General features: G+C 47.7%; 1 protein-coding gene across 8 annotated transcripts in view; it reads right to left on the reverse strand.

The window, feature by feature from the left end:
- MGLL (monoglyceride lipase) overlaps positions 1-25,605 on the reverse strand; it is a 134,056-nt gene that overhangs the window by 35,256 nt on the left and 73,195 nt on the right. The window contains exon 1 of one of the 8 annotated variants that reach the window (XM_054480648.2): positions 11,182-11,686. The exons of the other annotated variants lie outside the window; for them this stretch is intronic. Within the exon in view, the coding sequence (XP_054336623.1) occupies positions 11,182-11,281 (100 nt within the window). The 5' untranslated portion in view covers positions 11,282-11,686. Of the gene's footprint in view, positions 1-11,181; positions 11,687-25,605 lie in introns of those variants that run through there. 8 annotated transcript variants of the gene reach the window in all.

The following is a 25,605-nucleotide window of genomic DNA, read 5'->3' on the forward strand; positions in this document are numbered from 1 at the left end:
ATTTGGGCTGTTCCCACCTTTTGGCTATTGTGAATGATGCTGCTGTGAATATGGGTGTGCAAATATCTCTTCACGTCCCAACTTTCAATTCTTTGGGGTATATACCCAGAAGTGGGGTTACTGGGTCAGATGGTGATTCTGTGTTGAATTTTTGAGGCATGACCCCGCATTTCCATGTGGAACATCTCTCTGGACGCAGCCGCTGCTCCTCCACACTCTAAAGCCTGAGGGCTGGCTGCACACAAATGCTGTGCCAAGGCAACACCAGGGCTGCCCAGTGACAGGCTCCCTCTTCCCACAGGCTTGGTCTCCAAACCAGCTCATCTGGGCATCTCTTCCATATGTTTCTATTCTCCCAAAACTTGCAATCCTACCCCACAACCCTGGAGACGCAGTATCACTCATTTTTTTGAAAACATGGGGACAGTCTAAAATGGCCTTCTATGTTGGAAGCATCTGCCTTTCTGATTCCGACCACTCCCGGCCCAGCCTGCTTCCTGTGCCAGCTGCATCCCCATCCTTCCTCCTTCACCCACAGCCCCCAAGCTGCCCTCTTCCCCTCCCTCCTTAAGGGGTGATCCACACTCATGGCCCGTTTCCCACCTACATTCTCTCTCCAGCCCTGGAGGCTCCGTGCGACCCTCAGCTGAGTCCACCCCAGTAGGCCTTTACCCCATCCTCTTCCGAGCTCTTGGCTCACTCAGCACCACATGCTCCAGCTAACCTTGTCATGGGGTGCACCTGGAAATGGACTTCCTTGGCTCTCCTCCTTCTCATCTGGCTGTGTTTTCTTTGTCTCTTTTCCTCCCTGGCTGATTTCTGTATTTATTCATTCATTCATTCATTTTTAATTAAAAAATTGCATTTTAAAAGACATTCGATTCACATGGTACAAAATCAAAGTGGCAGGAAAGGTGTACATTGATGGTCCCTTTCCCACTTCCTCCCATCCACCTGATTCCCCATCTTCCCCTAAACTCTTCTCTTAGTGTCTCAGCCTCTTTACAAGCAAATACAAATATAAATCCTAATTTTTACCCCAGTCCTAAACACAAAGAGACACACAACAGATCCTGCTCTATATGGGGCTTCATTCACTCGACACCATATCCTGAAGATCTTCCAATGTTTGAAATAGGGCTCCTCCCCAGCTTCTTACTACAAAACTTTCAAATGCACAAAAACACTGAAAAAAAATTCCAATAAAAACCCATATGCCTACTATCTTTATTCAACAGTTGTTATTTTATTTGCTGTATACATACACATTTATGAATATAAAAATGGCTGAATCTTTTAAAAGTAAATTGCAGGCTGGGCAAGTTGGTTCACATCTGTAATCCCAGTGCTTTGGGAGGCCAGGGTGGAAAGACTGCTTGAGGCCAAGAGTTCAAAATTGGCCTGGGCAATATAACGAGACAGACCCTGTTGCTAAAAAAGAATTTTAAACAGAAACTGGGCATTGGTGGCGTGGTAGTGCACACCTGTAATCCTAGCTACTTGGGATCACTGGAGCCCATGAGTTTGGGGCTGCAGTGAGCTGTGCTCTTACCACTGCACTCCAGCCTGGACAAAAGTGAGACTCTATCTCAAAAAAAAAGAAAGGGAAAGAAAGAGAAGAAAGAGAAAGAAAGAAAGAAGGAAGGAAGGAAGGAAGGAAGGAAGGAAGGAAGGAAGGAAGGAAAGAAAGGAAGAGAAAGAAAGAGGAAGGAGGGAAGGAAGGGAGGGAGAGAGAGAGGGAGGGAGGGAGAGAGGAAGGAAGGAAAGAAGGAAGGAAGGGAGGGAGGGAGAGAAAGAAAGAAAGAGGAAAGAAAGAAAGAAGGAAAAGAATGAAAGAAAAGTAAGTTGCAGATTATAACAACGGACAAATCTGGGTAAAGGATCTACAGGGTTTTTTAAAATTTTATTATTTTTTTTAATGTTTATTTTTTTTTTAGTAGGAGTCTCACTCCGTTGCCCAGGCTGGAGTGCAGTGGCGCAATCTCGGCTCACTGCAAGCTCCGCGTCCCGGGTTCACACCATTCTCCTGCCTCAGCCTCCCGAGTAGCTGGGACTACAGGCGCCCACCACCATGCCCAGCTAATTTTTTTCTATTTTTCAGTAGAGACGGGGTTTCACCATGTTAGCCAGGATGGTCTCGATCTCCTGAACTTGTGATCCGCCCACCTTGGCCTCCCAAATTGCTGGGATTACAGGTTTGAGCCACCGCGCCTGGCCTACAGGGGTTCTTTATACTATTCTTGCAAACTTTCTGTGAAGTTGAAGGCATTTCTGAATAAAAAGTGTTATAAAAATAATCTATAACTATTAAAACACTTCACCCCAAACACTTCAGCATGCTTAGTGACATTCTCTTCATAACTACAATACTATTTTCCTGCCTAAGTAAATTAGCAATAGCTCCCTAATATCATCTAATGTACAATTCAAATTTGAATTTCCCAGTTGTCTCCAAGTATTTTACAGCTGGTGTTTTAGAACCAGGATGCAAAACTCTCATGCTGTATTTGTTTGCTATGTTCCTTTAGTCTTAGAGGGGCCGGGCTAGTAAATACCTTACATCCTGTATCTGATTGTTTCCCCTCATGGTGTCTGTCATTTGGCTTGTTCCTGTGTTCCCATTCATTATCAAGAACTTTCCCCCTTCCTCAACACAAATGTGCCAGGCTCACCTTATACTTTCCTTGTCCCAGACCTGGAATTAACCATTTCTCCAGGGAATCCCAGTTCCTTTCAGTGTTTAAACATCAAGATTTAAAGTTGGGAGTGCCCAATGCCACCGAGGTGCCTTTGCTTTCGTGCCTTTCATTAGGCAGAGCTGAAAAAATTCTTTTTTTTTTTTTACATGAGACTTAAGAAAACTTAATTCTTAAAAAATGACTCCATATAGATATTTTCAACTATAAATCAATGTTCTGACTAGGCGCAGTGGCTCATGCCTGTAATCTCAGCACTTTGGGAGGCCAAGATGGGCAGATCTCTTGGGCCCAGGAGTTTGAGACTAGCCTGGGCAACTTGGCAAAACCCCATCTCTACAAAAAATACAAAAATTAGCCTAGCATGATGGTGCACACCTGTAGTCCCAGCTACTCAGGAAGTTGAGGTGAGAGAATCGCTTGAGCCTGGGAGGTCAAGGCTGCAGTGAGCCATGATTGTGCCACTGGGCTCCAGCCTGGGCAACAGAGCAAGGCTGAAAAAAAAAAGAGCTAGAAATCAATGTTCTAAAGTTTTCTCTTACCTTCTTTGATTTTGTATTTTATCTCTTTTCTTTGACACTGAAAATCTTGGTTCCTAATAGCATTAACATATTTACTTATAGCATAGCGTCAAAATTACAATACCAATATTGCCACCAATAATAAGCCTATGGCAAGAAGCTAGAATTGCTTTGCTTTTTTTGTCTTTAGAATATAGTTCAATAATAACATGACTAGAGTATTGTGTTTGAAGTTTAAATTCTTACAAACAGGTTATAATTATTTTCTCTGTGTGCTTATGTTACTAATTTGATAATTAGATGCATTAATTTCAAATTAAATTTCTTTCCATTTGTAGGTTTTTCCTTTTTGCTTTTCAATTTAATTTTCTTTTCCAAATATGAAAACATGTACCTGATACAACAGTCAGAAATATATTTAAAAATTCATCCAGTGAAGTCTCACTTCTACCCCATCTCCTCCATCTCCCCACTCGTTCCCTAGGGTTAATCATTCTAATTATTTTCTGTTTTTTCCCTCTAAGCATTTCTTTTTGCAAAAATAAGAAAACTACCTGTTTATCCATCCATCCATCCATCCATCCGTTTATCCATCTAGTCTACCATCTATCTATTCTCTGTCTAATCTATTTATCCATCTACCCATCTATTCTTATTTTTCCTCCTTTCTTACTTAAAAGATAGTATGCCATATATCCTACTCTAGAAACACTCTTGTCTATTTCTGGATTTCTACCAGGTTTTCTTTTCCTCATGTTTAACATATTCTGGAGGTCACTCTGTGTCACAGATCCCAGATCTGCCTCCATTCTCCCTTACTGTTGCACAGTACGCCTCTGTGGGGGTGAACTGTAGTTTTTTCAAGCACTTTCTCATTGGAAAACAATTGGATTGTATCCAAGCTCTTATTTATTAAACACTTGGCTGCGGTAGATAAACTTAGACTATTTTATGTCATCTGCATGGTGGTGTATCTTCAGGGTATGTGCCTAGATGCAGGATTGCTTGGCTGAAATGTAAATGCATATATAATATTTGTAGGTATTATCAAATTCCCCTCCATGTGGGAGTGTCACCTTTCACTCTATGAGTGAGAGGTGGGAGAGGGCCTCTTTCTCTTGGCATGACCAGCAGACTTTGTGTTTGACATTTAGGTTTTTGTTCATATGATAGGAGACAAAGTGTGGGTTGAACATCTCAGATTTTAAGAGCCATTACTTCTTTTTTGGTAAACTGAGTATTCATGTCTTTGCTCATTTTTTTCTGTGGGGGTTTTGCATCTCTTCTTGACATTTAGGAGCTCTTTGTACATTAGTTGGTCATTTGTCTTTTGACTTTGTTTACGTTGTATTTAGCCAAGCAGAAGATTCTTATTTTTGGTTTCTTTTGAGATTCTTATTTTTGAATAGTCAAATTATCAACGTTTTCATTTTATGGCTTCTGAATTTTGATTCTTGGTGATAAAGGCCTTCCCCACTCCACGGTTATAAAAGAATTCAGCCATATTTTCTGTGACTTATATTTCTTTTGCAGTGAAATATACATGACCTAAAAAGTTAACCACTTTAAATGTACAGTTTAATGGTATTAAATACATTCACATTCTTGTGCAACCATCACCATCATCCATCTCTAGATATAGTTTCATTTTTTTACATTCGAATCTTTGACCCATTTGGATTTTGTCTTGGTGTAGGGTAGGAGACAACCATCTTTTACCAGACATTTTTTTCAATTCAGTGAAATTCACCTCACATAAAATTAACCACTTTAAAGTGTACCGATTTAGTGGCATTTAGTATATCCACAATATTGTTGCAACCACTACCTATAAGAAGTTCCAAAATGTAGATGGTTTGTAATCATCTCAGCAGAATTTATGAACAAGGCCTTCACTGCTTCACTGAATTGCAATGTCATCCTTATCATGTGTTAAAGTTCCCTTTTCACTCAAGCCCAGTCTATTTCTGGATTTCTGCTCAGCTCCACTGGTTTGCTTATTCATGAGCCAGCCCCCATATTATTGAGACATTATAGGAGCCTGCCCTTGACACACATTACGTGCAGGAGGCCCCAGGTCACTCTGCGAGCTCTCCCTGGTCCAAGCACATCACTCCCATGCTTTGACTCTGATGGTAATGTAGGCATCTCCTGGATAAACTGTTTCTGACTCTGGCTTCTTTCCAGAGCTACAGATCCATCCTGCCAACCTGTGGTCAGACTCTCCTGGCTGTTCTACAGCTCCTCAGATTGCTTGCAAACAATTGGCTCTCCTTCACATAGCGGTTAATGGCCCCGTGAACCTTTCAAATTATTCAGGCTCAAAACAGGGCTGTCGTCTTTGACTTTAATTCTATTTCTACATCCAATTGGTCCCCAAGTCCTTCTAGATTTCTACATCCAGTCTCCTTCTTTGCATGTCATATCCTGGTAAGGGTGGAGACCCTTGCTGCCTTTGAACTTGCAATAGCTTATTCTCCAATCTCCCTGCCCAACCCCAGGCTCTCCATGATCCACCTCCTCTTCCGGAAGCTGCTCTGATGGTGGCGTGGTCCGACGGCCCCCACTGTTTGAGAATGCAGCCTGCACATCCCAGCCCAGTATTCCCAGCCTCCCAGGAAGGCTCCTACTGGTTCCTCCGCCACAATCTGAGCAACATGCACACCCACCTGCCCACGGTTCCTGAAGCATAAGCACACGTTCCTGCCCTGTGCCTCTGAACAGGCAGCCTCTCCTTGATGTCCTCACCCTGCCCCAGTCCTTTAAGGCCCTTTAAATCCCTTCATCCATGGCATCCACTGTAATTCCCTAAATGCAGGTGCAGCTTCCAGAAGAGGAGGTGAGTTATGGAGAGCTTGGGGTGGGCAGGGGGATTGGAGAAGAAGCTACTGCAAGTTCAAAGGCAACATACCCCTTCCATAACCCTGAAGCACTTCTTGCCTTTGTCACATGTGAGTTGATGACAGTCCTCCCACGTTTTCTCCTCCAGCACCATCCCCCACCCTACAGATGGAGGGTCCTGAGAGCAGGGGTGTCACATGGCTCTGGTTGGTGGCAGAGGCTGCCTGCTGCACTGTGCTGCAGTGGCTTCCAAGGTGAGTGTGGCTGGATGGGGCGCAAAACAGTCCTGAGTGAACGATGATGTTTGTGTGGACTCGGGGAGGGAATGCAGCGTGCATGTGCCCATGTCTGCCAGGGCCGTCTTGGAGAGCAAAGATCATACTTTATTCACCTGTGCATTCCCTAGGGTTCCTGGCACAGGCCTGGCAGAAGGTGGGTGTTTGATCAATGTCTGTTGAAATGAATTGTAGGCAATGTTTCCATAATGGCCACTTACCAAAGAAACTCAATTCCATTACTCTAGCTGTAGCTGATGCAATACGTTTCCTTGACCACTATAGAAACAGAGTTTGTTGAGAAGTAGTTTTGCATCTGTAATGAGAATTCTTTTTCTCCTGGTTTTATTTATGTATTTACACATTTGTTTTAGAGACAAGGTCTTGTTATGTTGCCCAGGGTGGATTCAAACTCCTGGGCTCAAGCAATCCCCTGCCTCAACCTCCCAAGTACTGGGACTACAGGCGCACACCACTGCCTGGCTGCTCTCTTGGTGGCTTTTATCATTATTATTATTTTTTTAAAGAACCCTGCTTTGCAGACTTTAAGATATTTTTAGTTTTGTGTCTCTATGTATTAACTATGTTTTTAAATTTTCTGTACTTTGATGCTTTAACATCTCAGGCCTTGCTGATCCTGGAAAGACAGTCCCACCCCATCACGGATGGGACTTCAATTGCCTTTATCAGACTCTCCCCGCTCCAGGCCACTGTCCCCCTGTCCTGATCACCTCAGGGCCAGGCAACAGACAATTAAGGACAGCCCTGCATCTCAGAGCCCTGAAATTCTTCAAACTAATCAATCCTAAACCTGCTCACTGCACCTCATCTGTTCTTCCCCTTGGAAGCCCCAGTAAAAGCCCCGGCCCACAGTTCCCTCTCCCTCTGGCCCCTGACGTGCCCCATGCTCCCCTGCAGGGCCCTGTGTTGGCATGCTTTGCCATCTGTTTCTAGGGACCTGTCAGTGCAATAAACTTCTCGCCTCATGACAGTAATTTTCATGTCTATGTGTCTTACCATACCCAATTAAAACAGATCCTAGGTACTCTTAAAACACCCCAGCACTGCATTTGATGCGAAGTATAATAAATGCGTAATAATTCTTTGTTGAATGATTAAATAGTCTCCTACAAAATATTTCTGTCTGAAAATAACTTTCCATGTCGTTACCATGCACAAAAAGAGTCCCCCGGGAACCTATAGAACCCTGGTCATCCTGTTACTGCTGGAATGGGAAGAGCCGGCCTCTTGCTTCCCTTTTTTCAGGGAACCAGGCTTTCTTAGCATTCATTTTCTTGCAGAAGAAAAAGCTGGTAAAATATAGCTTTGCGTAAGGAAAGTGAGATGAAGCCTTTAAAAAGTAGTAAAAACAGCACCTGGTATTTGTGTGAGAGTTCATAACGTACAAAGCACTTTTCCCAGAGTTTGTTTCATTTGATCCCCACGAGCTTGTGAGTTAGGGATTCCTTCCCCATTTTCTAGCAAAGGAAACTGACCCTGGAGAGACTAAAGGGCAGAGCTCAGCCCCCAGTAGGTGAGCCACAGGGATGGACTTGAGTACAGGGTGTGAACTCCAGACCCAGGGTTGTCACTCTCACAGCTCAGGGCAAAACACAGCAGGAAGCAGGGGACTGAAGATTGAGGAGGGAAAGAAAAGCCTTCTTAACAAGATAAAGAACCCGCTGTGAAAACACAGGGCTGGCATCTTCCCTACACGCACGGACCCCAGGGCTTGTGCCTAGAGCTGCTCACCCGAGGTGAGTCCTGAGAGGGATCTGTCTCCGTGTCAGGCAGGGACAGGTGGTTCACACTCACCAGCACCTGCAGATGTGCAAACAGGGAGGCCACCGGGAAATGTTCTTTTGAAGACTTCACAAATTTCTAAGCGTGGGATACAATGGGAACAGAAGGGCTGGGCAGAGGCTAACCCTGGAAGTAACTACAACAAATGGCATTAAATGTCCACTGGAGACCTCATGTCTATGAGGCCACCGAGTGCGTTGACAGACACCATGACTGGGTCTCAGGAGGTTCAGTGACTTTTCCAGCCCAGGGCTGTCTGAGCAGAGCTGGGAGGAGCAGCGGGTGGAAGGAGGGTGAGAGTGCCAGAGGTATTTGAACCAGAGCAACTCCATCTTGAACAGGGGCTGGGTAAAATGAGGCTGAGAGCTACTGGGCTGCATTCCCAGATGGTTGAGGTATTCTAAGTCACAGGGTGAGATAGGAGCTTGGCACAAGATCAGGCCATAAAGACCTCACTGATAAAACGGGTTGCAGTAAAGAAGCCGGCTAAAACCCACCAAAACCAAGATGGCGACAACAATGACCTCTGGTTGTCCTCACTGTTACAGTCTCAACAGCGCCATGACAGTTTACAGATGCCATGGCAATGTCAGGAAGTTACCCAGTATAGTCTAAAAAGGGGAGGCATGAATAATTCTTGTTTAGCATATCATCAAGAAATAGCCATAAAAATGGGCACCCAGCAGCCCTCAGGCTGCTCTGTCTATGGGGTAGCCATTCTTTCATTCCTCTACTTTCCTAATAAACTCGCTTTCATGTTACTCTATGGACTCCCTCTAAATTCCTTCTTGCGTGAGATCCAGGAACCCTCTCTTGGGGTCTGGATCAGGACCCCTTTCTGGTAACAAGAGTGAGGGGGATTCAGGCCTGGGAGGCAAGGCAGATCAGGCCCCTGGATGGGAGGAGAGGTGTCAGTGTCTTGGGAGGACGTGGCCTGAGACCATGGTAAGAATGCTGGCCCCTACCTGGAGAGAGGGGAGGCTGAGAAGAGTTTTAGGCACAAGAGGGATGTTTGCATTTTTAAAAAAATGGCCTCATTATATCACTGTCTCCACAAGATCATTATAGAAAAGTCTTGTCAAAAGCTTCATCCACCAACTCCATGCCTCCCTGGGGAGAAAGGACGCTATGCAGCCATCGCTCTGACTTCCAGGGTTCAGAGGGGGAAGCTTTGCCTCTGAGCAGAGGGATGGAGTGGCTGGGTGCACAGCTGCACCTGGGTGGGTGTGCTGACGTGGAGCAAGTCACTAAAGAGCCCAGTAAAGAGGGCAGGGTGGCCGAGCCCCTCCAGCCTGCCTCCCAATCGTACAGCGTAGAGCGTTGTGGCCCTGCAGAGGAAAGTGGGTGTTCCTTGCAGAGCAGGAGGCCCAGGCCTGAAGTAGAAAACCCTGCTGGAGCCCTTCCTGCGGTGGAGCCGGGTTGGTCTAAGGAGTCTAATTCTGGAGCCCGCCCCCTTAACCCTGTGGGATCCATGGCTGCCTTGATGCAGTGCTGTTTTCCCTTGAATCTACCTTGACCGGGTCTCACTTTTATAACCAGAGGAAAGACACAACATGTGTTACCCAAAATGCAGGAAAGTGGATCCAGGTGCTAACCTGGGACTGGTCTGGTCCCTCATCAGCTCAAAGAGGAATGCCAGCGAGGCCGGCTTAGAGTAAGGAGGCATTGCCACGAGGCGCCAGGGCACCTGGCTCCCAGTATTCCAGTTCACCATGGAAGCGTCGCCCACTGCCTCTCCCATCAGGGGTCTGCAGTGCACCCGTGCCTTCATTTACCCTAATTCTGAGCCCACACGCTCTCCACTGGGGATTCTGCACAGACAGACATTTCTCCTCATTTCTCACCCCTGCTCCTTCGCAGGTGCCAACCACACAGTGTCCTCCTGACCCTCCAGGGTGGCCACACAGGGGCCCTGCAGGATTTGCTAACCTGACAAAGAAACCAACTCCATTAAAAGATGAAAGAGCACATTTGAAAAAGGGCTCTTGTCTTGGCTCTGTCCCAACTTGACAGCCCCCAGGTGAAGAGGTCCAAGGAGCAATCCACCTTTCCACAGGCGATTTATTCCCCTCAGCCCAGCAAATGCCTTCTCTCTGGATTTTCCTGGTTATCTTTCCTCGGGTGACTAAGGCAGCCAGTCACCGGAGGCACACGGGCTGAGGCTCTGGAGCGATGGGAGCACCTGACTGTGAGGAGGACAGACACTTCCTTCCCTTACAATTAGGGTGTCTGCCCTGCATTCCTGGCCAACCCACAGGAAGTCAGCCAGCATCAGAAAGGAGGAATCTTACAGAATGTGTGGTCAGGGCAACAAGACAGACGATCACTGTGGGGCCTCTAGCCTCAAGAACCACACAATAGACCCGGAGGAGCCCGACGTGGGAGTCTTGGTTCATTCAGATCCAAAGGAAGAATTAAAGTCATTTGTTGATGAACACCAGAGTGGAACAAGCCTTTGTTTTAGGAGCAGAAATGAAGAATTGCCTTAGTCCCCATTTTTAGATCTAAAGGAAGTCATAAACTCATATATGTTGCAACAGGAGGGAGAAAAACTAGTACAACCCCCTTGGGAAAACAATTTGGTATCCGGTAAGGTTGAATTTCCATACTTTACAACCCAGCAGTTCCACACCAGGATATATGTCCAAGAGAAGCTCTTAGACACAGGAATCCAACTGTTCATAGCAGCCCCGTTGTTATAACTAGAGAATGGATACATTGTGGCAAATGGATTATCACACAGTAGTGAAAAGCAAATAAACTAGAGCTGCACGAAGCAGCACTGATGAATCTTAGAAAAGAAACACAAAGTGAAGAAAGCAAATCACGGAAGACTGCGTAAGTATGACGCCATTTTATAATGTTAAGAAAACAAGCAAAAGCAAATATACATATTTTTAGGGATTCATACTTATGTAATAAACACATAAAATAAAAAAGCAAGACAATGAAACACAAATTCCAAGATTGTAGTTACCTCCAGTCACCTCCCTGCCTGTCTACTCATCAAGTTGTTGGGGAAATAAATGAAACAGCAGAACATACCTGGCAAAAGGTGGGTTTCCAGCACGTGCTCGCTCCCCGCCTTCTCCCATTCCCTCCCTTTGTATGGTTTCAGAGGAGAAAAATGTATAAATTCTGGCATTCTCTTGGTGTTCGCGTCCTTCCAGGGGGAGAACCTTCTGAATCTAGTTTACATCTCTCCCACTTACAAGGATTTTCTCCTGTTCAGCTCTGCAAAGAGATGGGGCAGCTGGTCTGCACCTTCGGTTAGAATCCTGGCTTTCTTAGAGTGCAAGCTTTAAACCATCTTTCGGCTCAGTTCCTTCACGCTAAAAGCTCCCAGGTTTAACATGGAACAGACCTTTTTATTTTCCCTTAAAAACATTCAGTTAGATCTGTTGTCCTCTGTGAGATTACAGAAGTTCCCAAATAGTGCTAGTTACATTGTTTGGAACTTAGGGTCAGTCAAACCTAATAAAAGTACAGACACCTGGCAACCCAAGTTTCACTTTTGCTGAAATTGTTGTAAGTATCACTTTAAAAAAACAAAGAAGATTGCACGAGGAAAAGCAAATTGCTTTAAAAAAAAAAGGACGTTCATTACTCCAGGATGTGAGATGCTGTATTTTTTAACAATTAAGAAGTGAAACTTTTAGAAAGCCTGGGTGATAAGCAACTAAAAACAGCTGAAGTCAGGAACCCAGAGCTTCCAGAAAAGGCAGGAGTTGGGTCAGCGAAAAAGAGTAATGAGTCACAAAGAGTAAATGAGTCGGGTCCTAGAGAGAACACGTGAGAAATGGCTCCGCTGCCCTGGAGACTTCAGCTTCATGCATCCCTGCCCAGGCAGGGCCGGGTGAGGGGAAGGGCTCCTTTCACCTGGGTTTAATGAATGAATAAGCACTATTCCAAATTTGAATTCAGCTAAGATGCTATGAAGGCAAACAGAAAAGAGCCTCATTTGTTAAGCACTTGCGGTATGCCTGGCCCCATGCCAGGCCATCGGGCCTGCTACTCCTCTTGTTTATTTATTTATTTATTTATGTATTTTTATTTTTTGAGACAGGGTCTCACTCTGTCACCCAGGCTGGAGTGCAGTGGTGCAATCTCGGCTCACTGCAACCTCAATCTCCTGGGTTCCAATGATTCTCCTGCCTCAGCCTCCCGAGTAACTGGGACCACAAGCGCATGTCACCACGCCTGGCTAATTTTTGTATTTTTTGTAGAGACAGGGTTTCACCATGTTGGCCAGGCTGGTCTAGAACCCCTGACCTCAAATGATTCACCTGCCTCGGCCTCCCAAAGTGCTGGGATTACAGGCATGAGCCACTGCGCCTGGCCCTCCTCTTGTTTAATAACAACCCAAGCTGGGAGGGAAGAGACACCATCTACCAGTTGGAAGATGAGGAGGCTAAGGCCAGTATCACTGTATCCTGGAGGTGGCCAGTAATTACAAATGACCCGGGCAGATGTTCCAGTGAGGAGAATACAGGGCCGCTTTGGTCTGTAGCCTCAATTTTCATCATCACCCTTATCATAGCAGTGAGCATTTATTGAGTGTTTCCTGTGTGCCCTGCTCTGTGCTAGCCACCATCCATTCCCTCCCTCACTAATCCTCACGGCACCCTCTGACGTGTGACTGTAGTAAGGTGGAGGTCACCTCTGTGTGACCTTGGGCAGTGATTTCACTTCCTGAAGGCTCAGCCTCGTCACCTGCAATAAGGGGCACTCATAAGCCCACGTCAGAAGGTGCTGTGAGGATTAGTGAGGGAGGGAATGGATGGTGGCTAGCACAGAGCGGGGCACACAGGAAGCACTCAATAAATGCTCACTGCCATGATAAGGGTTATTATGAAAATTGAGGCTGCGGACCAAAGCGGCCCTGTATTCTCTGCACTGGAACATCTGCCCGGGTCATTTGCAATTCCAGGACATGACTGGCCACCTCCAGGATACAGTGAAATCATCAACTGCTTCTTTTTTTTTGTTTTTTGAGACAGAGTTTCGCTCTTCTTGCCCAGGCTGGAGTGCAATGGCGCAATCTTGGCTCACTGCAACCTCCGCCTCCTGGGTTGAAGCAATTCTCCTGCCTCAGCCTCCCAAGTAGCTGGGATTACAGGCATGCACCACCACGCCTGGCTAATTTTTTGTATTTAGTAGAGATGGGGTTTTACTATGGTGGTCAGGCTAGTCTCGAACTTCTGACCTCAGGTGATCCGCCGCCCTAGTCGGGATTATAGGCATGAGCCACCGCCCATCGACTGCTTCTTAAAACGGGCATTAATTATGCATTCACATACGGCACACGGTAATATTATCTAAGTAAGAATAATGTAAGAAGTGCTTGTGCGGCTAGGTGCAGTGGCTCACACCTGTAATCCCAGCACTTTGGGAGGCCAAGGTGGGCAGATGGCTTAAACCAGGAGTTTGAGACCAGCCTGGGCAACATGATGAAACCCCACGTGTACAAAAAATACAAAAAATTAGCCAGGTGTGGTGGCACATGCCTGTAGTTCCAGCTATTCGGGAAGCTGAGGCAGGAGGATCACTTGAGCCCAGGAAGTTGAGGCTGCAGGGAGCCGTGATTTCACCACTGCACTCCAGCCTGGGTGACAGAGTGAGATTCTGTCTCTCGAAAAAAAAAAATGTGTTCTTGGTTCCTGGAAGCAGGAAATGGTAACCTAGATCTTTCTTGATTCCTCCAGCAAACACAAGAGCAAGCCACGCCTTGGGAGGCCTTGTTTCTGGAATCACAATTCTACCTCCCAAGGAGCTGCTGGTGGAAGGGTGGAGGCTGGTCAGGCCTCCGGTTTCAGCACCCACTCAGCCCTGGGTTGCTCACAACCATGGACAGGCAGAAGGAGGCCCTGGACAGGAGCCATCTGCCAGGCTGGAGCACCCTGCAGCCTGGATCCCACTCCTTGGGCCTGCCTGCAGAGAGGTTAGAAAGGGATTATCTGGCCCTCTCCATCTGGGCACACTGCTCAGCTTCCAGCATGGGGGAGAGGGCCAGTCCAGCCCCTGCAGGAGTGAGCACTCCTGAGTACCAAGCAGCAGGGTGGTGTGAGGGGCTTCTGCAGCAGAGCACAGAGTCCCTGGATGCCAACAGACAGTGTGGCTGTATAAAGAAGTGGTCCCAATCTGCACCAGCCGCACAGGCCAGCTATGCTTACATTTACATCAGTTAAAATGAAAAAGATGAAAAACTCAGTTCTGTAGTCTTACCAATGCCCTACGGCCACACGCAACCAGTGGCTTCCACACAGGATGGGCAGAGGTAGAACATGTCTACCATCGCAGAAATTTCTAGTAGGCAGCATTGAAGATGCCTTCAATTCAGGAGGCACCAGGTGGAATGAAGGAAATGCCTGTGTCCATTTGCCTGCATCTTAAATGATACACACTGCATCTCTGCTCTGATTGCAAAAGTAAAACATGTTCAAGGGAGGTATCTGGGAAAAATCCCGAAAAGCCTCAAGTGGCCGCTGAGTGCAAAGACCCCAGAATTAGACTTCTTCAGATCAAATCCGGCTCCACCACAGGGAGGCCTCTTTGGGGGGTTCAACTTCTTTGAGGCTCAGTCACCTCCTTTGCAAATTGAGGGTAGTGAAAGTCCGCACCTCTCTGGCTTGTTAGTGAGTTTAACTGAGATAATTGCTATAAAGTGCTTAGAGCAGCCAGACACAGAGTAAGTGGGCAGCAAATATTGGTTGTAGAAATAAGAACTAAAAGTCAAACCACTCCTGCCAACCAGAAATAATTAAGTACTATTAGTTTGGTCTCATTTCAATAACTTGCCAACGTGAACTGTATGAACTGGCCTGGGAAGACCTCCAAGAGCCACTGTGGATAGAAAAAGCTTAAATTGCTGAATGACACCTACGTAGCTCACCACTGATGCTTTTAAAAACCCACAAAATACTACTGTTTCCTGTGGCTCATACGTGATATCAAAGCAGAGAGAAAGCTCTGGAAGGTTATACTGCAAACCGGCCATGCTGGTGACCTTATGGAGGGCTTTGGGATGGAGCAGCAGGCCCGAGATTTCGTTCATGGAACTCTTACATGGACAACTGGATGCCACGCAGGGGTGTGGGCCAGTGGTACTGTGCTGCTTCTTTGAGGCTTTGGGGGTTCCTGGAGATGCTTTCTACCATCCTCCAACTGTGCATGCAGCCAGCCCCCAGCGCACCTTTGCTAAGAGCTTGCTGTATGCTGGCCAGTATCTAGGTGAAGCACATACAGAGAATCATAAAACGCAGGTGTGGGCCTGGGGCCAGACACACACACAGCGAGTCCCCTTGCCTGTGTGAGGAGCCCGCTCAGAGGCCTGCGGGCCAGCAGGCAGCTCTGAGGGGGGAAGCCCTGGCCTCAGCAGGTCCAGGCCACACAGGAATGTGGGTCCAGCATGGCCCAGTCTTCCAAATGTTCAAGAGAAGCTAGAAATCCAGTTTTAAGGTCAAGTCTCCTAGTTCTCTTTTTAAAAACTTGTGGTAAATGTGCATAACCTAAATTGACCGTCTTCACTGTCCAAAGTCACCACTTGTGGCATGAAGCTCGTTCACACAGACATGCAGCTACCAGCACCGTCCAGCTTCGAACCCTGCCATCCTCCCCAGCTGAAACGCAGTCCTTGTTCAGCAACTCTGTCTTTCCTGCCCCCACCCCCTGGCAACCACCACTGACTTTTTGTCTTCATGAGTTTGACTGCTCTAGGACTTCATGTAAGTGGAATCATAGAGCATCTGTTCGTATCAGTTCCAGTTTTAAAAAGTCTGAGTGGACTTCGCAAAAACCCCTCTGAGGACTGCTGGGACCCAGGTCGCCGTTTGCCGGCCTCACCCTCCAGCTGGAGAATTCAAGAGAAAGGAAGGCAGGGACTCTGCAGGGGCCCTGAGGTTCCAGTTCTGTGGGGGTTGTGCAGGGCAGTAGGGGGTACACCCCAGAGGAAGTGGCCTGTGGTCTGAGTCACGTAAACTTCAGGATGAAAATATATTCCAAGTGGAGGATGAAGTCACCAGTGCGGGGACAATGGTGTGACGCTGGCCTGGAAGGAAAGCTCCCCACACTGAGGGTGGAGGTGAGGCTTGCAGGGGCCGAAATGTGGCTGTGTTGACGTAGTGTGGGGACCTCCCAGGGCTGGATTCTGGATATCTGTTTTCATACAGGAACACAGCATGGGAAAAGTGTTCTGTTCAGCCAGGCAGGGCCTAGGGGAGCAGAACACCCCCACAGCAGTGCAAGCTTTCCCCGGGGCTGGACTGGCCCAGGCTGCAGGTACCAATGCCTGGCTGCAGCCAGCAGGGAAAATGCTGCTCCCCATGGCTACCCCCAGTGAAAACAGAGCCTGACCTGGTAGTCCTAACCACTGGGCCTTCAGCCGCAGTGACCAGTGATAGCCTCTCTGTGGCCAGGTGCCTGAGCTCAGCTGTGCCCAAAGAGAGACAGGACAACTAGGTCTCTGTTTCCTCTACATTCCATGGATAGAATGTTCTTCTTCTTCATCACAGGAAACACATCCAGCAGCACCTAGGATGTGACATCCAGAGATACAGTGGGGTGGAGTGAATGAGAATGGAAACATACAACACGGTGTGTGTGGCGACCCCAGCTCCAGGCCATGCCCACTCCTCATGCTTTCTTGGGGGGGTGGTAAGTGGACCTGTCCAGCGCAGACTGTGGGGTGGCCTCGAGTGTGGCTCTGGATGCCAGCACAGGCTGGGTGCTCCCAGGAGGCATGGCCCTCTCAGGCTCTTCCCAGCCAGACCCCATCTCCCAGGAAAGACAAAGCCACCTGGTGTGGGCTTACTCCTTTGTCAGCACGAGGCCCGTGCTAGGACACCACGACGCATGTGTTACACAGGGGCAGAGGTTTGTGGGGAGTGGGCAGAGGTTTGTGGGGAGCAGTCACAGATGAGCCTTCCAGCAGGAACAGCCAGGGAGTGTAATTTGCCTCCTTGCTCAGTCAACATCCCTTTGTCTCATGGTTCCCAAGATGTGTGTTAGGGGCTGGGTGGGGACAAGGTCAGCCCTTCTACTAGACAAAGCCTTTTTCTATCTGGCTGCTACAGGAAGGTCGTGCAAGCAGGTCACTTTCAATATAACAAGCATTTCCTAAGTACCTGTTTTGAGTCAGGTCTTGGTTAGATGCTGGGGGCTTAGAGTTGACTTGTAACTTCACATACATAATCTGTGAATTTTTTGCACATTATTGCATCATTTGTACTCATGACTTACACTGCATAATATCCCATCAGGGGATACATCAAGACTCAACTACTTATTATGGAGCATTGAGAGTGACTTCGATTTTTTGCCTTTATAAATAACACCGAAATGAACATCTTTTTACAGATGTCTATGGAATCCTCAATATAAACTTACCAAAATGGGATTTCTAGATCAAAAGATACCAATATTTTCATGAGTCCTAATACATAGAACTAAAAATGCTTTTCAACTTGACATTTCATTGTCATCAGCAAAGTATGGAAGTTTGAGTTTTGCCACATCCTTGTCAGCACAGGAGTTACCATTTGAAAAAAATGTCCTTATTATATAATAGGTGGCAAAACCCACCTTCTTTCTACTGTAGTACTTGGTTTACAGATAAAAGCTACAGAAGGCAGGCCAGGTGCAGTGGCTCACGCCTGTAACCTCAGCGATTTGGGAGGCCAATGTGAGCAGATCACCTGAGGTCAAAAGTTCAAGACCAGTCTGGCCAACATGCTGAAACCCCATCTCTACTAAAAATACAAAAATGAGCCAGGCTTGGTGGTGGGTGCCTGTAGTCCCAGAGAGTCGGGAGGCTGAGGCAGGAGACTTGCTTGAGCCCAGGAGGCAGAGGTTGCAGTGAGCTGGGATGGCCCCACTGCACTCCAGCCTGGGAGACAGAGCGAGACTCCGTCTCAAAAAGAGAAAAAAAAAAAAAAAGCTACAGAAGGCATTGTTTTGGTCTGAAGAACATGCAGCTCAAGTTGTGTGTTTCTCCTCGCTTCTTTTCTTAAGGCAACCTGTTTTCTCTACCTTTGGTGGGGAGAGAGAGAGCCGTATCACTATTACACATGACCCAAACAGTGGATGAGAACATAATCTGGGCTTTCAGCCCACTGGTTTGGAATCCCTGATTGCAGGAAGAAACCATGGGGCTGCTTGAGCCATTTCTTGCTATGTCACCAGGCTGGCTTGCAGTGGCGGGATCTTGGCTCACTGCAACCTCCACCTCCTGAGTTCAAGTGATTCTCCTGCCTCAGCCTCTCGAGTAGCTGGGATTACAGGTGCCCACCACCATGCCCGTGTAATTTTTGTATTTTTAGTAGAGATGGGGTTTTGCCATGTTGGCCAAGCTGGTCTTGAACTCCTGACCTCAGGTGATCCACCTGCCTTGGCCTCCCAGAGTGCTGGGGTTACAGGCGTGAGCCACCGCACCCAGCCTGTTCGAGCCATTTCAAATGCACCCAAAAGTGATTTGACAGAAAGCCAGCTCAGTGGCCACCTACATGCCAAGAAATAATCTTCCAGTTTCAGCAGATTCCCCTGAAATCGCTGTGTATTTTCAGATTCCAGTCTTTAACCTCAATGCTTTATTAGAGAGAGGATGCCAGCATCTCCATATTTCCTTCCTACTTCAGGCTGCAACTTGAATATGCCTTTAAAAAATTTAGCTATCGTTGTTTCAAACACATTTTCCTAATGAAAGCCTGGTTTGTTTTCTGTGCTCCTGCGACATCCAATAGCAGGGCATTATATACCAAAGTATAAGGAAATAAGACCAATGACAAATTAAAAGCAAAGGAAATGCTTCCTTAGATGAAATGCCATAGGTCTGTCCATTTTTGCTGCCACTAAAACTATGTTTGGCCATCAGCCGACACATTCCACTAATGCTAAAAAAAAAAAAAAAAAGTCCAAGCAGAGAGTACTGGAACAAATGGAGGCTCAAAGTCACAGGTAGAAGGGGCCGGAGAGGCGATGTGTTAGACAAGAACTGCATGCCACCCCTACGCACTGCCCTTCCCTCTCCAGGGCAAGGAAGAGCTTATGACCACAGGAGCTCTGCTTCTCTCGCTTTCTAAAAAATGTGCAGATGGCAAAAAGTCCAAGATCACAGCTTGTTGGCCTGGAAAACAGTTTGTTTCCCTCAACAAAAGCCATTTCCTTCTCTTCTGTTTGCTGATGGTCCCAGTTTCAATCCACGGCCACTCAGCACAACATGTTTTCGTCCCCCCCACTAGCACTGCACTGAGTTACCTTGGAGTGAGGAAGGATGTCTCCCTTTGTGGCTCTCTGCATCATCCAAGCACAAGCTCAGCTTTACAAGAGAGATAAAGGCAGAAATTAATTTCTTTACTAATTGACAACAGCTTGAAAAAGGTATAAAGATGCCAGAATTCAGCATATGGGCTCTGGAAACACATTTCAACTCAGATTTTTTTTTTAAGCTGTTACTACATGCTTTATAATGTAACCAACTAAAAGGCTGCTAACGGTGCAGCATTTTCGAAGTAATGCATTCTCAGGATTTCATATTTAGAAGGTTTATTTGAAAACATCCTACTCTCCACTGTATAAATAAGAGGAAACAGAATGACAAAAAATGTCATAACTACGGTTCTTGGCATCTAGCAAGATGATCTTCCTTTTGTATCACGCTGCGGGATGACGATCTGGGTTTCAGAGAGCGGCAAGTGGCTGGTTCTGTGGGGTTAGCGATCACGTTGCCACTTGTCATGCCCACAGTGGCCATTCTCCTGTTGATTTTCTCTCTCATGAAATGTTAGGGCTCTGTGCAGCTCTGGGTTGGCCAGAATCATCCAGAAAGGCCAGACCTTTCTCTCAGAGCTCTATGATGAAAGTTGCATATACAGAAAGTGCCTCTGGCTTATAAATAAGTGACAGCTGCAGAGTGTGGAGAGGCTTTTGCCACTAGAAACTTCCAGGATGCATGAGATCAAGGAATTAAGTCTGTAACAAAATAACAGGATGCTCTGTGAAGTCCAAAGAATCGCTTGAGGCAAACTGCAGAGCTCCATGAGATCAGCAACTCCAAGAGCTTTTACACCGCCGGACAAGGTTTAATAGGAAAAAAATCTCCTATACTGTATATTCAAAACCAAATGAAGGGAAATGTCAAAGGAGCCAGAAACAATATGTGAAATTAGGTAAATTCCTGACCTGACCCAGATTTTGCAGAACATTTGATCCTAAACTATGCTATCCACGTCCATAAGATCACCTTTATCTGGGTTAGAAAACAGATGACAGAGACCATGTTTTGACTAATATATATGCTTCTGTCATACACCTGCTGACCGGGAGAGTCCCTGGAAGGCAGCAGAAAGCAGGCAGGCAATGGCATCAGATCCGGGTACAGACCGCAGCTGCTACGTTTTAGCTGTGTGACCTTGCAAACGTCTCCACCACTATAATCCTTGCTTTCCCCATCAGTGAAAGCCGCCATCAGGGGCCAGGGTATTTACTGAGTGGATTGCTGAAAGGGTTAAATGAGGAGGCAAGTGAAAGCACCTGTCACACAGTAGGCATCCAAAAAATGCTAGTCTTCCTTTCTCCACCTTTCATGCTTAGTTCTTGCAGGGATCAACTTGAGTGTCCACAAACAGATGGCTGGATAAAGAAAATGTGGTGCATTTATACACGGAATGCTACTAGGTCCTCAAAAGGAATGAAATCCTGTCATTTGCAACAACGTGGATGGACCTGGAGGCCATTATCTTAAGTGAAATGCCTCAGGCACAGAAAGTCAAACGCCGAATGTCCTCACCTGTAGGTGGGAGTGAAATAATGTGCACACATGGACATAGAAGGTGGAATGATAGACACTGGAGGTGTGGAAGGATGGGGGATTGAGAGATGACTTATGGGTACAATGTACATTGCTTGGGGGATGGTACACTAAAATCCCAGACTTCGCCACCACGCAATATATCCATGTAACAAAGCTGCACTTGTGCCCATATATTTATACGAATAATAATAATAAAAAAGAAAGCCTGCTTCAGGATGCCGGGGTTCCTGGTGCAGTGTCCATCCATCCTCTGGGGTGCAGCTGCCCTGCTCAGGCCACACAGGCCTTTCCCAAAGCTGTGCCCTGAAAGAGTCCCAGCCCCCATACTGATGTCACAGCTGCCATCCCTGCAAGTGGGGACAGATGGCACAGGGGCGGGGCAGGGAAGGGGAAGGCTGCACAATGGACTGACCCCTCACAAGACTGGTGCTGGAACTTTACATTTTTGTGCACCACGTTAACAAAAGTTATTTTGACTTTACTGAAGTAAAGGCAAAGAACAGAGTTTAACTAGAATGAGTGACAGCAGCTTGGGAGATGGCAGCCCAGACAGAAACAAGGAAGGTGGAAATGGAAGAGATGGAAGATTGAGAAGCCAACAGCACCAGCCAGGCGGATTGGGGAAGAGGAGCCTGTGAGAACGCCTGGGATCGTGAGGATGGAGCTGAGGCCAGCGGGAATGAGCATGTCCTCCTGACTCTCAGGGAGAACACAAGCCCCAAACATGCGGCCATGGCTCCTGAGTTTTCTAACGTGGCAGCTCTGCACAGCATCCTTCCTACATTTCTGGCTGCCTCCACGCTGTTCATGGCTCCTGGGCAGGTGGCAGTCCCCCCTGCACTGCTCACAGCACTCTTTTGTCCTGGGCTCACAGATCCACCCTGCCTCATCTGCCCCCAGACGGTCCCCATTCACCCCGCCACGATCTTCCCTTCTCCACTCTGCCCTCCCTTTTCTCTCTGGTTCTGAGGGCGTCATCCACACAGAACTCTTAAGACACCCTGGTGTGATCCCTGGGCTAGTTTCTGTCTCATTTGGCTCCGGGTCCCACCGCCATGTTTGCCACCTGTCTGGAACCAGTTATGTTCCCCTCCCAACCTGGCCCTCTAGCTGCACCCCCTGTCTTTGTGGGGGTAGAACTGCAGGCTCACATTCCACTCTTCCGTCTCCCTCTGCGTCCACTCCCTCCAAAGGCATACACACCGTCCTTCCTGTCCTCTGCCACTCCCGTAGGGAGCCTCCCTCTCATCTACTGGGGCTGGTTCCCTGGCCTTCCAGCCCTTCTCCCCACCCCCAGCCCCCACTCTCCCTCCAGCCCAGTGCATTCCACAAGATCCACCCAGTCCATAGGCCTGGGGAGGAGATAACCCTGCCCCTCCCTCCTCCTTCCTGAATTTTCCTCAGGGGATGGGGTCTAGGAAGCTGGTCCCTGGGGTGGCTCCCAGACTCCTGAACCTGCGTAAACAAGTGACTCAGCCCTGTTCTCGATTGCTGATGGAGCCACCTGAGGTCACAAGTGGGTCATTCTATGTCTGCCTTTGTGTGTCCCTGTCTCTGTTCCCTTCTCTCGTACTGTGTCTCTGTCCCTCCACTTAAGTGGACATAAGGAGCTCCTCAGCCCCCTCTTCAGTGCCTGCTCTTTGATGGGCTGTTGGGAACATCTGGAGATTTGGTCTGGGACTCAGGGGAAGTGACCCAAGGCCACCATTCCAGGCCTCCAGGCAGCAACCACTCACCCGTCCTTGCACTCCTGCACATCCTGGGCCTTGCACACATACCTGCTCCATCTGGAACACCCCTCCACTCTGTGGAACATCTGCGTGTTCTCTCCCCTAGAAAAGCCCCCAGCCTTCTCTTGTGTGTCTAGAGGTCCAACTCCAGTGTTACCACAGGATGGCATAATCAAGGTCTACTACAGACCCCTGCTGGACTGTGTGCTCCTTAAGGGCAGGGTGCCTTGTGGTGTCTTTGCATCTCCAGCACCTAGAAAGTGCCAGGCCCATCACAGATTCTCAAGAATAAGAGAACTCATCAGGACAAGAGCTTGTGGCTTCTTAAGTCACAGAACAAGAGGTTCCCTCCAGGGCAGCTAAGAGGCAACGGACACTTGTGAGCACAGGGTCTCTGGTCCAGCCCAACCCAAATGGGCACAGGTATGATCATTTCCATCAAGTGGCTGTCTACAGACTTGGGAAAGAAAACCTCAGGCTCCCTTGACACACAAGCTTCCACGGTAACACCTATTTGAGCTCCTCAGCGGCTGTCTCCAAGGTGACGCCCAGAAACCATGATTGGAGCGGGCTTCTCCTTCCACATCTGTGGTCCCTGGGGTGGCTCCCAGACTCCTGAGCCTGCACAAACAAGTGACTCAGCCACATCCTAGGGAAGGGGGGTCCTCCCACTGGAACAAGATTTGGCCACAACCTGGCACTCGGGGACCTGGTGTTGAAAATGAGTCAAATGGGGACAGATGCTCTCTCTTCCCAAGTCCACGTGAGATTTCACTCGGGGAGGAGCCACAGCGTCTGGTATTAAGTAAAGGAAGACTCATTAGCAAGAGACTTGGAAGCGTTCTAGGACAAGTGTTCAAAGTAATCCAAAACAAATATAAAACAACTTGCAACCCCCCTCACTGGATCTGACTAACACGGGCAGGGCTGGTTTAATATTTTTCCATAAAAGCATGCCTACCCAGACTAGGGTGGCCTCCCCTCCACACCACAAAGAGGCGCCTGACACTCAGAGGACCATTCGAATTAAATCCGAGTCATTCTCAACTGAGGGTTACACATCACAGTCTGTTGACATTGTTCCATCCTTGATCATTCCCCAGAGAGAGAGAGCACACAACAGAGGTGGGAGAGGGAGGAGGGAGGGAGGCAGGGAGAGAGAGAAAGAGAGAGAGAGAGAGATTCCTATCGTGGTGTTAGGGTCTGAGCTGTTTCCCCAGATTCACAGGCTGAAGCCCTAACCCCCAGTACCTCCGAATGGATACAAGGTCTTTGCCAAGGTAATGAAGTTAATATGGGTGGGCCCTAATCCACTATAACCCAAATGTACACACTAGATGGGGAGGACCATGTGAGGACACAGGGAGAAGACGGCCACTTACAAGCCAAGGAGAGAGGCCTCAGAAGGAACCAGCCCTAACAACACATTGATCTTGCATTTTCAGCCTCCAGAACTGTGAGAAAATAAATCCCTGCTGTTGAAGCTCCCCAGTCTGTAGAATTTTGTTATGCTGGCCCTAGCGGACTCATACACATAGCATCTTTCCATTTACGCTCCAACAACCCCGAGTGGTGTGCAGCTCCCTCCACAACTCTCACTGCCACGTGACTCTGTTCTTTCGCAAACGTAATTCTCTTTGCTTGGAATGATGCCCACCTCTGCCCACCTCACAAACTTCTATTCAACCTTCAAAACCCTTGTAGATAGCACCTCTTCTGTGCAGCCTCACCTTGCCTCTGCCCCTTTCCCCAGGGAATGCTCCCTCTTCTCTGTGTCTACAACCCTGATCATTCTCTTACTAAGCATGCTGAAGCCTGGGTTTGGCAATGTGTCGAGACGCCTGTGATCTGGGCAAAGTCAGAGCCTCTCGACACTGGAATGAGGACTCCCTCTCTAGGGCTGGCACAGGGCCTGGCGTGCCGCAGACTCTCCATGTATTCATTCAAATTCTCAACTCTTCTATTTATTTATTAGTGACTGTCTTGACTTTTGGATCAGAAAACTTCATCCTGGAACCTCCCTATCACTCTGAAATAAAGAACATTTTCATCAGAACTTAGGAAGTGCAGCATCCAGCCAAGATCTCCAAACAAACACCATTTTCTGATTGAAAGAAATAAAGCAAATGTTTCCCAGAGCTTTCTGCTGTTAAGGACTTGGAATTTACAAATTCAGATACCATTCATTATAAAAGGAAAAGTGCACAGTGCCCTCTTCTATTCCTTTACTTCTAGCCCTCCTGCATTCCACATTCCATCCTTTATTTATCCTTACTCACTGAGCACTTGCTGTGTGCTGGGGGGATGGTTTGGCATTCAGCAGTGGACAAGATCAGCACAGATCTTTTTCATGGTGGGGGTCAGACAATAAACACAGAAAATCTAAAGCGGGTCTGACCACTGGCAGTCTGGAGGGAGCGGGTATGGAGTGCGTGTGTATGTGTGTTATGTGAGGGGGTTTACTGTTTTAGAGGAGGCCTAGCTGAGAAGGTGATATTTTAGTAACGACCAGAAGGAGGTGACAGAGCAAGCCATTCAGACATCTGGGGACACATGTTCCTAGCAAAGGGGACAGCAAGTTTGAAGATTCCAATGGGCCCAGTAGGTGGGAACAGAGGGGAGGCCAGTGAGTTGGAGCCAGGGACAGGGAGAGATGGAGCCAGGTCATGGGGGCCTTGTAGGCTTCTTGGGTACTTTGACTTTTACCCCGAGGGAGGTGGAAGCCACAGGCGGTGGGAGCTGAGGAGGGCCATGGTCTCATTTGGGCCGAAGGGATCCCTCTGCCCGTGTGTGGGGACTAGACTGCGAGGGTGACGGTAGAGGCTCCCTGCTGAGAAGGCTACTTCTGTGTCCCGTTCGCCTCCTGGTGAAATCAGGGCACCGTTTCTTCTGGCTTTGCTGTGGAGAAGGCATCTGAGTGACAAGGAGGGCATA

The sequence above is a fragment of the Pongo pygmaeus genome, chromosome 2, assembly GCF_028885625.2.
Source record: "Pongo pygmaeus isolate AG05252 chromosome 2, NHGRI_mPonPyg2-v2.0_pri, whole genome shotgun sequence".
Classification (NCBI taxonomy): Eukaryota; Metazoa; Chordata; class Mammalia; order Primates; family Hominidae; genus Pongo; species Pongo pygmaeus.